The 13640-nt window shown below is 46.4% G+C and overlaps 1 protein-coding gene across 2 annotated transcripts in view; it reads right to left on the reverse strand.

Moving 5' to 3' along the window:
* The window catches only part of LOC135366778 (uncharacterized), a 48369-nt gene that overhangs the window by 4069 nt on the left and 30660 nt on the right, over nt 1-13640 (reverse strand). Inside the window, exons 14-31 of one of the 2 annotated variants that reach the window (XM_064599685.1) lie at nt 13539-13618; nt 12931-12975; nt 12402-12591; nt 11315-11412; nt 11082-11201; nt 10424-10533; nt 9092-9334; nt 8898-9012; nt 8615-8798; nt 7293-7454; nt 6134-6346; nt 4819-4957; nt 4514-4667; nt 2944-3022; nt 2781-2847; nt 2633-2718; nt 790-931; nt 528-629 (exon numbers count right to left, since the gene is read on the reverse strand). In XM_064599685.1, the coding sequence (XP_064455755.1) occupies nt 528-629; nt 790-931; nt 2633-2718; nt 2781-2847; nt 2944-3022; nt 4514-4667; nt 4819-4957; nt 6134-6346; nt 7293-7454; nt 8615-8798; nt 8898-9012; nt 9092-9334; nt 10424-10533; nt 11082-11201; nt 11315-11412; nt 12402-12591; nt 12931-12975; nt 13539-13618 (2329 nt within the window). The remainder of the gene's footprint in view (nt 1-527; nt 630-789; nt 932-2632; nt 2719-2780; nt 2848-2943; nt 3023-4513; nt 4668-4818; nt 4958-6133; nt 6347-7292; nt 7455-8614; nt 8799-8897; nt 9013-9091; nt 9335-10423; nt 10534-11081; nt 11202-11314; nt 11413-12401; nt 12592-12930; nt 12976-13538; nt 13619-13640) is intronic. The other variant, XM_064599686.1, reaches the window with a different exon arrangement.

Genomic DNA, 13640 nt, shown 5'->3' on the forward strand with positions numbered 1-13640 from the left:
CGGTGACGGACCCCCGGAAGCGATGAGAACAAATTCACGCCCCCCCCCCCCACACACACACACACCATCACAGCCAGTGCATAACCAGCAACCTCGTCAGCTGCGGCGTGCTTTGGATACAGCTTCAGAAACGATTCCGGGCTGGTTTCTTCTTCTTGTTTGTATATGTATGACATGGACAAACATGCATTGCAGGACTTTTCTATCAGAAATTAGAAGCTAGCCGTTGAAGCATGCTTGTAGCAATTTTGGAAGTTCTGGGTGTTTGGAAATCGGGCAGCACGTACGAGGGCGTGTTTGTGGGGACGAAAATCCTCACTGAAATGTGAGGGACGGTCGCGGACCCCCACGGACACTCTCGCGGACCCCCAGGGGTCCGCGGACCACACTTTGGGAAACACTGGTATAGCGTCATAGTGCGGTTGTAGTGGCAGTATATTGCAATGGCCGACGGTGCAGCATAGTCCAGTGGCGGCAGTATCATATATCATGGTATCTTCTGACTAATGATCTGTGACAATACGTACCGAACCCTTCGTAAGCTTCATCGTAGTCTTGTTTAGGCTGTTCAGGACCACGTCTCGAGCCTTCTTGCTCATCAAGACATGACAGACGAATATGCCAACACCCTGTAAGCGAGCAATGCAGTGCAATACAATTTCTTTGCTATATTTAACGACAGGTAAGGTAGCCAAAAAGAATATGTCGTATTAAAATGCCAGTGTAAGTGTTACAACGTTAATGAACATTATCTGATTGACGTACATGAAGAGAGGGACTGTGCCTTACCTGCAAGGAGTTGAGGATGGTGAAGGCATATGCCGCAACTCCCACTGTGTCCTCCCACAGTGCCAAACCCAACAGCCAGGTGACACCCAAAAGAGGCAAAAGGATGAAGGTGCCACGCACCCAATTTCTGTAATCCATAAAGCTATTACGGGTAGAAAACAATGAGCACAATTAAGCCAGGACGGAGAACGAAGCCACGTTACACCAGAGCCACGAATCCACGAGCCCAGATGTGAACTGCAAAAGCACACATCAAACATCCAACACTACACTCAGCACTCCACAAAGAAACTCAGCATTCCATTGTTCACAAGAAGCAACATGGAATAAGCTGTCACAGACGCTGTGCAGCACACAACATTGGAGGGTTGTGACACATCATCCTACGTTATGTCGGGCAAATGAAAGAGACGAACCTGCATTGCAGGTCTTACAGCAACAACGTAAATAGACGCGCGCAAAGTCAGCATTGTGAATACTGAAACACATCAAGCCCTGACATCTGTGGGAACCATTCCCACTCTCGGGGTACACTATGCCAACTCAATAGCAAAAGGAAGGTTTATTTCATACCTTTTTTTCAACCAAACGAGACTCTTAATAGCCCAAAACAGCACAGATACAGAAGTCGCTTCTAGGTCAACGTCCCGCCTCCCGTCTCCCCCTAACCCCGTCGCGCTCCCTTTTCACCTACTTCGTGTCCCTCTCCCCCGGGCTCCTCCTCACCACTCCCCGGCAGCGGCGGCACCCTCTCATAACAGCAATATGGTGGTGGCCAGAGCCATATATAGGGAGAGTTTGGCCATTCTCTGATCTTTTGCCGCCTCGTGGGTGGAGCCTATTTTGACATCAGAGTCGTCGTTGCGCCGCCCAAAAAGACTGAATCCAAGCAGAATCCGCTTATCAGCCATCTGATGCGCGCCATATTGATGCTGTCCGTAAGCTTTGTTGTCGCAACGAATGCAATATGCAGGAATAACCCGCTTATGACGCACAGCCGCCTCTGATAAGGGGTGTTTTGTTGCCAAACTGAAAGAGTTCAAGGACGAAGGGCTTTCGAAGGACAATGTACACACGTGTCTTCCCTCCTTGCATCGTAAACAACGATCAGCATCAATATGGCGTCGGCAACCGTCTGACAACGGGACAACAATAGAGCACGGCGAGGGAGGTGGCTTAGCCGTGACGTCGCATGACGTGCTTCAAGTTAGGCTCCTCCTAATGGCCAAACTCTCCCTGTAAACGGCTCTGGTGGTGGCCAACGGGTGGCGCCCCCACAGCACGCATACCCGTCAGTGGGGAAGCCACAGGCGAGGTCACGTGCTTTCCATAACCAATGGGAATGGCCGAGACTTACGCTCCGTTAATCTCGGAACTTGACGTGGAAGTTGACTTGTTCGAGGGCTTCTATTTCACCAGCCACGACACGCAGGAGAACAATTATTTTGCAAATGACATTTTGTCCTCAATACTCGCGCGTGTAGTAGAATGCACGTATGATGCAATGAACCACATCTATTAATGTGTCACAACCCACCACAAGACATGATGAAACGATATTTGAAGCGCTACATGATTCGAATCAATGGTGCACAGTACTGGGCAATTAAAACAAACCAGGCAAGGCATCAACGATTGCAGGCAATAATTTACAAGTGATGCCATACAAATGATCCAACGATTGGACAAACAATCGTTGTAAAATACAAGTGATCCAGTATAGCAGACAACGTGCCAGCTGGTCTTGACACCAGGCAACAACGTACAAGGTGCAGCACACAGAACACATCGCTACAGCCGAAACAAAGTGCACGACAAAAATTCGTTTCTCCGTTGCACTAACCTGACTTTCTCCGCTGTGCTCTTGTCAGCGGCTTGTCGAAGGCGGGCCATCTTCCAAAGGACTAAACATAGCGTCCCGATGTTGAGCTGTGCGAGACACAGAGACGAATTTCAGAGTCGTATACTCGAATGTGCTGGCAAATACTCACAGCGATGACTAGAAGCACGGGGACGATGAAGCTCAGTCTAAGGTTATGCTCTTTGGGAATCCAGCAGCTTTACCAATGGGAACGTAATTAGCAGAGCACACATTAAGCTAATCTTGTTTTGTTTGTAACTCCGTCACTTCAGCCACAAAAGTTAAATACTTACAGATAATCCTGATCGCTTTTGTTCGTGTACGAGTCGTGTCCGACTCCAAATGTGATTGACACTATTAGTAATGGAATTCCTGAAATGAAGAGAAATTAAAAGGTTTATGAGACGATTTCTTTCTCGTTTTCGTTGGGCAGAAGAGATGTTCCTTGATACACAGCGGAAGTTTCAGCAAGCGAACCGAACGGTTTTCTCAGGAGTGTCCTGCAGAGAAGCTAGACCCTGCCACCGCTGTGCTCGATTAGGTCTCCGACGACGTCACCGCGCGTCTATGGTACGCCCATGATTGGTCGGCATTCCATTTGTATGAGCAGTGTGCAAACCCCATCTGAGGACGCACCTGGAACGCCCGTGTAGTAGTTAAGAAGCGAGGGGACGAACACGTGAGAAAGGAGGAGAGGACTTGAGATTTCAACAGCGAGTGGTTCAAAAACGGCGCACGGAACAACAAAAAATAAATAAAAAAATCAGGTGTAAGTTTCTTGACAGGAAGAGCCATTTTCAGCGAATATTTTATGGGATTTCCCAGAAATTTCATAATCCCATCAAGTATATAATGTCTGTAACACAGCGCAATAACCTACCCACAGGTTTTCTCTTTCTTGTTTGTTGGTATGAGCGTAGAAATTTCGGATGAATTTTTTTTTTGAGAATTTCCAGGATAATACTATAGGCAAAACAGGAAACTTTTTGGGTTTCTGCCAGAGAACACAACCTCGAGCCAGCTTCCACATACGTCAACTGACATCTGCAGCGTATTGGGCGTTGTTCCATCACGGGAACTCTTGTATATAAGACGTGCCAAGTAAGCAATGCTGAGCATACTATTCTGCGCGCGAAGCCCACCTCCCCCGCACTGGCACGCTAGCGGACATCCTCTACCCCGGTGGTTCATATGCCGAACGTTCCGCTACAGCGAGAGACCTTGTCCTCTCTCTGCAGGAGGCGGGTCTTGCCCAACGACCCCACGAGCCCTTTGCACTCCCTAACCGACTCACGCACCCTCTACGCACCTCCACCTATCATCTTCCATCCGTTTTTTTGTTTTTGGCTATAGTCGTGACGATGCCCACTTCTGTACGGCCAACAACGGCGAGCCGTTCCAGTTATTACAGGCTGATTCACATTACCGCGTTTACGGATCCGTACCGCATCTTACATGTACGTACTTTCGTTCTACCCTGAAGGATGTTCGATTGCCATGGTTCGCTGTCAGGTTACGTAACACGCTTTTCCTTTCCTTTCTTTTATTCTTTTCATTTTCTTCCCTTTTCTTTTCTCATTTTTCTTTTCTTCCCCTTTCCTCCTTCTTTCTTCCCCTTTTCCTTTCTTATTTTTTTTTCGTCCCCTTTTCTTTCCTTCTTTGCCTTTTTTGTTTGGAATAGCAAGCCGATCTTCGTCTGGCCGACCTTTCTTTTTCTTAATAAACATACCCCCCCCCCCCCCGCAGTAGTGTGAATCAGCCTTAAAACGTGGTTTTGATATGCCTTGGCTGTGGAACGCGTTGCGTTTTACTGGCATAGGCAAAAAAAAAAAAAAGATAGCGTACGACCCTCTAGCAGCTTACCGTAACCCACAAAGTAGTAGCGTTCATAGTAAGTCCTCTTCGAGTTGAAAACCTTCCAGAGAAGTACGATGATGTGGCACCCTTCGAGGGCCATCCAGCAAAATGCAGATAAGAATAGAAAGTGCAAGGCGCAAGCAATGACCGTGCACACTGTCTGTAATGAGAACGCCATATCACTGTTATCGAGCTTAGTGAGCATATGTTTCTTGTTTGAGGAAAATCTATTGCATATCTACACGGATTTAGGTTTTGTAGCATGCTCGAAACACACAAATGCTATGCTGTGGAGAGATCAGACTACTTGCATTATTCTTCGATATACCATCGCCAATTATCTTCATCAGTCCTCGTCTTTGATCCATTACAGCAATCATGAGGACCTCAGCCAACAAAAGACTGATGCAGAGGTTGCGGTGTATAGTGTTTCGAATACCACGTAGTTGCCTGAATAGAAAGAGGTGAACTTCAATAAACAATGCAGTTCGCAATGCGGTATTTCTTTTTCTTGCACCAAGTACTAATACTATCAGTATCATCCCCCCCCCCAACTCCAAGTAAAAAAAGTGTTGAAGATAATTGTCAATTTACAGGCTAATGTGTGGTCTATAGTATTCTATGCCGCTGCGTCCTTCATCCCCTCCGATATGTATGCGGTCGTCTCATAATACCGCGTGGAACCAAATCGTGAATCGCAAATAATAAACTTTAAGCCGGTTCACAGGTTTGGTATCCCCTTAGACCTTCCCCGGAACCGAGTGTATGCGAGAAGCGGAAAGTTGTTTTCTCGCAACAGTTTTGTTGAAAAACAAGAACAGAAATGCCCGCGCTGTTTTTTTTTTTCGTTTTTTTACTGGCTGTGCGACGAATATTACGCGTTATTGCGACTTGTAGCGCGCGAGAGAATGAGAAGGCGGATAAGGCACTGTTTACAGAAAATGTATTCCTAGGCATATGAGCTGGATTATCCGAGTGGGTCCAGTAGACCTCTACCCGAGAAACGTCATCATGACGTTGGTAGACAGACTGAACCCGAAACAAATCGGAAGGGGAGGGCTGGGTTCCACGAATGGGCACTTGTTGGCTGCCTCCTACTGAAAGAAATGTAGGACTGAAGGTCGCGTCCCTTTCAGGGACCATCGTAATTCCTTCAAGACCGTGGCCTTGGTGCGCGACCTTGTTCGCCCCTAATTTCGAGCGTAGTTCAACTCTACCAAATTGGTGGCGCATTCGCACACTATGACGTCATTTGTTTACAAATAGGGAGAGGTCTATTGAAAAACAAGTGGATCCACTTGGGATTCCGGCTCAGATTTTTACCTGGGATGGCCACCCCTGAGAGACTGCATCATGAATTAAGCGGGATTCCGAGCACTCCTTCACTCCTCTAAGGTTTGCCAGTAGGATACAGGCGTTCGTGAGTTTAATGCCTCTGGTACCGTCATAAACGCGCATTTCTCAAAGCAGCCCATAACGAGTGAGCGTAATGTAGACACAACTGGACGAAGGAACACAACTGGAACTCGACGAAGGCAACATTTCTTATCCGCGTTTGTGCTAAAACTTTCCTTTTTCAAGCAACATGAAAGGAGTCAGAGAACCGGCCCTGCCACTTTCACTCACCTGAATGCAGTAAACACAATAATGCACAACGCTAGGCATACTATGGAGATACCACAGCCAATGTTTGTTATCCACTCCAGCTCCTCGGTGGTTTGACCGCCGTTGTTGCTCATAAGGACGGCAAAGTTTGTCAAGTGGTTACACGTACACACGACTTCACTGGCTGTCGAGGTGAACAGGCTGCAACCGCTAGTTTCCCATCTTGATCCATTCCTGGGATAAAAGTTCGCGTACAGAAGAGTGAGATATACGGAATTGTGCTCCTCTTTCTCCTCCTCTCCTCTCTACTCTTTTTTCTTCGGCATCTTTTATTAACGCGTCAACATTAACGAGTCCTCGGTACGCAAGATTCGCGGCGTGGTCTGCCTGTAGCCGCAACGCGCCGCGCATGCGAGGTGAATGGAGAGGGAAGGAGAAAAGGAGAGGGCACGTGGAGAGCGCGATGCGTCGCTGGGCGTAGGCAACCGGCAGTACAACTGTGGTGGTCGACGGGTTCACACGTGTCTGCGTGGGCGCGCCATGGGGTATTTGGTGGTATGGGGTATTTGCCATTATGAAAGCTGTGCGGAGGAGCGGCGACAAAAGAAGGCTGATTGCGAGACGGCACCGCTAAGCTGAATCGGAGGAAGACCGAAAGGCTGAGGATGCTGTTTTGCGTTAGCGTTAGGTAGGGTCGTGTGGAGGGTCGTGCAGCGTTTGTGAAGCGTCGTTGTAGAGCTGTGTAGCATTGTGAAGGGGAGTTACCAAATTGTTTTCTTTCTTTTTATGCTTAATTCTCATTGGCTAGTCTAGAAAAATAACGAAACAATGAAGCACGAAGTAAAAGTAACTATTTAATAGGTGAGCTTTCGTGCAGAACCTGCCCTTCTTCAGTCTGAAGAAGTCTGCGTCCGAAGAAGGACAGGCTCTGCCCGAAAGCTCACGTATTAAATAGTTACTCTGACTTCGTGGTTCATTCTTTCGTTATTATTTTTCTTGACCACATTTCAACAAGCTGGGCTGTGTATTATTTTACCCTCTTGCCCTGGCTAGTCTAGGTTAGGGTTACCAGGGTAGCCAGTCCGATTCTGTTGCAACTTACGACCCCTTTTTTTTTTCGTCCCATCATCGTCACCATCCACGTCCAAATACAATGATTGGCGAACAGCACTGTACTCACTGGAATGCGATGTAGGCGCACTGTGCTGTTAGGTCGTGCCAGTCTTTTCCCACCAAATTCTTGAATGTCAGTTTCACGTCACCACGGAGGCCACTTAGGGGGCTCTGGGCACTGTTCAACACTGTCACTGTGACGACTGGAGTGCCAACATAGGTCTCTTTCCTGCATATAATCGTAATCGTGATCGGCTTCAAATGACGACTATGTTTAGCATACAGTATGCCCAACATAAACACAGTAATGCACTACGTCCCCATCTTTGTAACCGCCCTCAAGCGTTCTCTTGTGGGCAAATCGCCATCTTGTCCTGGTCCCACGACACAAGCAACATCACTTTGAGGTCATGTGACCTTGTTTTCGGTTGCTGACGCTGGCCAATATTTACAGTACAAAGCATACCAACGACAGTTCAAGATCATGAGATGAACGTCTTTAGCTGTACGAGACTACATTAACAAGCCTACCTGTTTGACTGCAAAACTATTGGATAAAATTCATCACTGTAGTTCAAAAGAGGATACGCAAAAACGACTCACAGAATCAGCAATCGCGCGTTGTTTGGAACAGGTTCGCCATTTTTATTATCACATGCGTAATGACATTTTGCAATGAGGTACACCAGGACCTGCTCAGAATGTGTTACATTCTTCTGACATGGTGTACCCTATGAACGGTTATACGGTAGGGCACCTCTATGTTCTTTACCTTCTAGATCACAGAGAAGGCCTCTGCACTCTTTCAACTGGTGTGACGCACCTTGCCTTGCTGTGCCCGTTGGCGATAGATAGATGTGACGTCAGCGAAAGAGCGAAGAAGGGAAAAGCTCACTACGGTATAAGCTCACTCACTGAACATTAGTTTGTCATAGTCATAGTCTAGATAGTCAATTTCATAGTCCTTGCTAATCGAGCCTTGTGGCTAATGGCTATTCTACATGGGGCAGAAGAAGAAGCAGAAAATGTATGGCAGCCAGGTGTTTTTGTGGTGGTGGTGGTGCTGGTGGTGCCAATGAAAGAACTCTCTTGTCGGCCGCACAGAGGTGGGCAATGTCACGACTAATTCTCTGGAAAATTGTGATTGGAGAATTGGAAAATTGGAGGAGAAGAAGGAGAAGAAAACAAGAAGAAGAAGACGAAAAAGAAAAAGGAAAAGAAGAAGAAGAAAAAAGAAGCAAAAAGAATAATAAGAAGAAAAAAAGAAGAAGAAGGTGGTAGTGGTGGTGCTTGACGTTATTGCAAGCGCGTTGAGGCCTTCTCTATTATCTAGAAGGTGTTGCCTTAGTCCCCCGTCCATCTGCTCACAGATCTTCGAAAAATGCATACGTTTTATCCCTGCTGTTCTTTTGTTGCTGGTCGTGAAGTAGTGTAGCTAAAGAAGAGTACTCTGCATATATGACGTCCACCATTTCTTCGGCGGTGAAGTCTGAAGGGAGGTACAATGATGTCCCCGTTGGCCTCTTTGGAAGATGCACAGGAGACTTCCCTTCTTCTTTGACTACCTCAACCGCTAAACAGACAGAATGTGTTTTCCAATCAGTATCCGATTCCAATCTACTCAAATATATGATATCAAACTGGAAACAAAAGATATTACAAAAGAACTTACTGATCCCGCCATGACTAAGCTCAAAATTCTTGACGTCGCCGTTGTACCTTAGCATTTTATGGATGGTTGTTTCGACGTTGTCCATATATTCCGTTGCAGTGTCTAACCGTCTTTCCTGGAAGTTGAGGAGATTTTAATTCTCGCTTGATCTACTCAACTCTGCCTGGAACTGTGTAATTCGTAAGTACACTTACCTTCGGAAGCCCGTGCCATGGACCTTGATGCCTCATTGCATTGCTCGTCACAAGAACCATGTTGCCTGCGAGCGTTTGAGTAGCATTCGATTGCTCGTCCGGTGTCATATTAGCGAGCAGCTTGTCTACCAACTCCAATGCGTTCTTCGTGCCGCTGGCCAGGATCGCCAGGTCACCTCCGAATGCAACCTGGCTACTGGCATTCTTCAGAATGTCTCCAATTGCTTCGGTGTTATTCACACTCTGGAGAGGAACATCGTAAACGTCAGCTTTGCGAATGACAACCTGGAACGTTCTCAGGCAACGGTGCACAGGTCAACCTTGATGTCAGCGTGTTTATGCATCAAACGTACTCAGCTACAGTATTTTCTTGTGTATAACGCGCACTCGTGTATAACGCGCACACCTAAAAACGGGCCGAATTTGAAAAATGCAATTGTGCTACAAGCTTCTGCATTGCCACCAGTGCCAAAGCGGTGTACCATATATGCATATATAGCCTAGCGGCTGAAGTATAGCTGTCGTAGTATACTTCAGTCTCCTCTCTGCTTTCCCTTTTGCGTCCCTTTTCAATCACGCCATTCTCCTGAAATCAATTCAAGATTAAGATTATTGACTGCTGAGTAGCATCCTTAAGCAGCATCATTAACCTTTTATTAAGTTCAGTGCACTTTCGCCGGTTTTGTCAACTGACCCTTGCACTCTGGAAGAGGCCAGAATTTGTACGTCACCGACCCGAAAGGCAACTCTGCGGGGAAACATTTCCGCGCACCGGTAGATAACGCGCAAGACCTCTTCGGAACGCTTTTTTACTGTATGATGCGCGCGTTATGCATCGGAAAATACAGTAAGCCTTTTGAAACTGGAAAGAAAAAAAAATTCGACAAGAGCGTGATATTCAGCTCGTCTGGATGAGATCCTTTTGCAGTGTCGTTCAAAATTCTGCGTTGTAGTTTTTAAGGAGCCGCACTAAGTTGGACCCGAAACATGTACTGCATCGTGAGCATTTGGATGCCACATATAGTATTGCAACACTGACGTTTTTCTTCAGACTTAGGGCTCGTCCTGTTTCGCTCTCTCTAGTTGGTGATAATTATTTTTAATTTCACAATCAAGTTTCTGGATCGACACATTATTAAATATATTAAACGTTCAGGTTCTAAACGTCCAGTGACGTTTACCACCTTTGAGAACATTGCGGCTGTTTGCGCGTCAACAGCATAACGAAAGTAATCTTGACCACGAAAGCTAGGAAGGAAGCTAAAAGAACGTACTGCGACACTCGGAACAGTCCTTTTTCGTGCGCATCACATGCTAGTCATTTCCACTCACTTGAACTTTCTCCAGGAATTGATTAAACACCGCCGACGTGCATTCTGAGGTGTCTACAAATGCCTCCCAACTCCCACTGACGTCGCATTTTCGGTACGCCAAAGGAGATCCTGTAAAATATAGTTATCATTTGAAGCTGCAATGGCACTCGTACAAAGTACTGACAATAAGAGTTACATTCCCCCCATTATCCCCATTTTTTCTTTCTTTCAATCAATCAATCAATCAAGAGTTACATTACATATGAATACCAAAAGCTGTATCCCCCCCTTCCATTGCACATACTGGAAAATGCCTGAACTGGACACATCTGATGTAGACATTTCGAGTAAATTCACTCATCCGTGCTGAACTCCACGTCGCGACAAGTAGTGCGCCACATCCGAAACTATGGCAGCCCATAATTCGATCACATAATAGCGTCACGGACGGACACGCACTTGGTCTGCCTTCACTCTGTGTGTAAGGATACATTCTGCATGTAAAGAGAATTTATTTCTCCAATACCATGGTAGTGCTCATAAACAGGGAACTATGCCGTTCGCTATAATCGGCTATACAGATTCTCAAAAACGAATGGGAGAGGGAGAGAAACTATATAAGAAGCACAGTTATGCACGCATGTCGAGAGCGCAAGCAACGGTTTCGAGGTCATTACCTGGATCGCTAGTACAGTTTGCTTCGGCAACGTGATCCTTCTCTGTTATCGGCCACCATATTCCGTTGACCTTTTCAGCGTCGCAATGCTTAATGGACGAATCTACCGTTGGCGTACTTGCTGTTGAGGAAAATGTACAAGATCAGGTAAGATTATAGTTTGGAATTTCTTATCCCAATATTGGCAACATTCCGAGACATAATGCACTGTCCAACCAAACGGAAGTGACTTACGTGTACAGATGAACTGTAGCCGAATGCTGCAGTTGAGTAAACGTTCGTAAAACGTCCCATTGTGCATGTACATGGATATGCAGCCCTGATCAGCCGATCTGCAAGACATAACCAGTGTCCATGAAAAAAATGCTCTGTAATACTGTTCGGTTTTCTTTCCATCCCCATTTGTGCGCGCGAAAACATATTGTTCCCGTCATAGAGAAGCCGCAACTAGAGTCACTAAATAGGTAGCAGAGTAGCGACACTCAGCCACGCCGGCAAGCGAGACCGCCATCTTGGGTCCGGCGTAGCTGCGTCGCCTAGCAACGGGACGCCAATCTCGCCCTTCTCCGCCGGAGAACAGCGCGCAGTCTAGTCAGCTCGCAGCCGAGGAAACCGACTTCGGACAGAGGGGACTCAACATGGACGGCACGTTCTTGGAAGGAGAAACCACGTGACACGATCGGCCCAATGGCGGACACCCAACGGCGGCTCCAGTGCGGAAAAGGAATGCGATGCTCTGTACGTTGCCAGGGTTGGCACCTTACGTAGTGAAAAATACCGGCTGAGGGAGAGGAGGTGGAATAGAGGGAGAGGAGGAAAGGCTCGCGGGAAAGGGAAGTGGGTGAGTGGTGGAAGAGCACACACAAACAACGAGAGAGAGAGAGCTCAAGATAATACGAGGAAACATATGTTCATGTGTGTAATAATAATAATAATGAATAACTAAGGAAAGAACTGGTGACTGCGGAGATGGGTCTATGCTCCGGATTTATTCAAGGTGTAGTGGAATGTTGAAGGGAAAACCCCGCAAAAGCCCATATGAAAGGTCTTGAGCCGCAAATAACCGGCCGTGCTGGTATAATACCGGCCTGGGTGGCAACCCTATCTGTACTCCGATTTAGTGACTCTAGCAGCAACAACAGGAACATGACGATTGATGACGGCATAGGGTGAGCAGCCGCAAAATATCACTATTGCGTTACCGAACCGCATTATGAGCAGCGCAATAAAGTATGGTAACACACGTTCTGCCCGTGTTCAACGTGCTTTTGTTTGAATAACAAAGATTTTGTACAACAAGACATCTAGTGAATCACTGTACCTTCCTAAAGAATGCAACCAAACTTCTGTAATTTCACTGTAGCCATGGGTTAAAACAGAAAACGCCTCGAGGTAGTAGTCGGTGTCTCTCCCCACTGGAAGAAGACTCAAGCTGTGTCTTTTGCATGACTTTTGGCTTTCTGGGTTGCCGAGAGAGGCTCCACCAACACAGAAACTACAGTTGGTCTGCCCTATAAAGAAAGGAGGATATGTGACAAAGAAAAGCGTTGGATGTGGCAAAGAAAAGTGTGGCAAAAAGTGCAACGAGAGTTGTCTAAAGCATGCAAAAGTGCTTTTACACAATTATTTTACAAACTGGAATATAGGTCGGACTTCTTTTTTCTTTCGTTCTCGAAAATTCACGTGAAAAATAGTTCGAACCTAGCCTTGTATCGCTGTCATTAGCAGATAAAAGTAAAAGTGCCTGTCCTAGATATACAAGAACTTTCTCTTCTTTTTGCAATTCCCAATTTGGGAGGTTGACCTGTATTCCTGTCCATACAATATGTTAGTTATGAATGTGTACTTACTGCACTGGTGGCAGCTCTGTACACGCTCTTGTGGCCGGCCCATGCCTGTAGAGGAATATAACATGAAAAGTAATAGGCAGAGTTACATGTTGAAGGGAAAATACCTATACAATGGGACAAACGGTAATCTAAAACAAGAAGACAATTTCGGATACGACAAGCTAACCGGAAGCTTTACAAACAACGTTCAAACACCGATATCCATGGTTTTCGCGGCGAAGGGAAAGGGCTAGAAGCTCGTTTGTCTTCGGCAAGGGCTCGTTTGTCTTCGACGGCCAGAGCCTGTGCGGTTTGTCGTTTGTTGTGATACGGCTATGGAGACTTAGCCAAACTGGATTTCTCTACGAGACGCATTCAATCGTGGTCGGGGGAAAAGAAGTTATTCATTACTTTTGTGCTTTCTTCTCACCTATGTCCGCCAACGCGACGTCCCAACATTTTTTTTTTTTTTTTTACGTTTTGTAAGCTCTAATTCATATGTAACCTGGCGCGAGCGCACCTGAGGTAAAGTTTACTTCGTGTCGTTCCGAAGTGCAGTAAAAGTATACATCCTGGCTTGCATGCTTGCTTTTCAAAACACTCTTATATTTCTTGGACAGCGAACTTACATATGTAGGAGTTTCTCTCATAGCAGTTCCTGTCTCCTTTGGAATGGTCAGCAAGTGACACTACCTTGCACTTGCGGTAGCTATAAGAGAGAGTTTGACAGA

Source organism: Ornithodoros turicata, chromosome 8 (assembly GCF_037126465.1).
Source record: "Ornithodoros turicata isolate Travis chromosome 8, ASM3712646v1, whole genome shotgun sequence".
In the NCBI taxonomy this organism is placed as follows: domain Eukaryota; kingdom Metazoa; phylum Arthropoda; class Arachnida; order Ixodida; family Argasidae; genus Ornithodoros; species Ornithodoros turicata.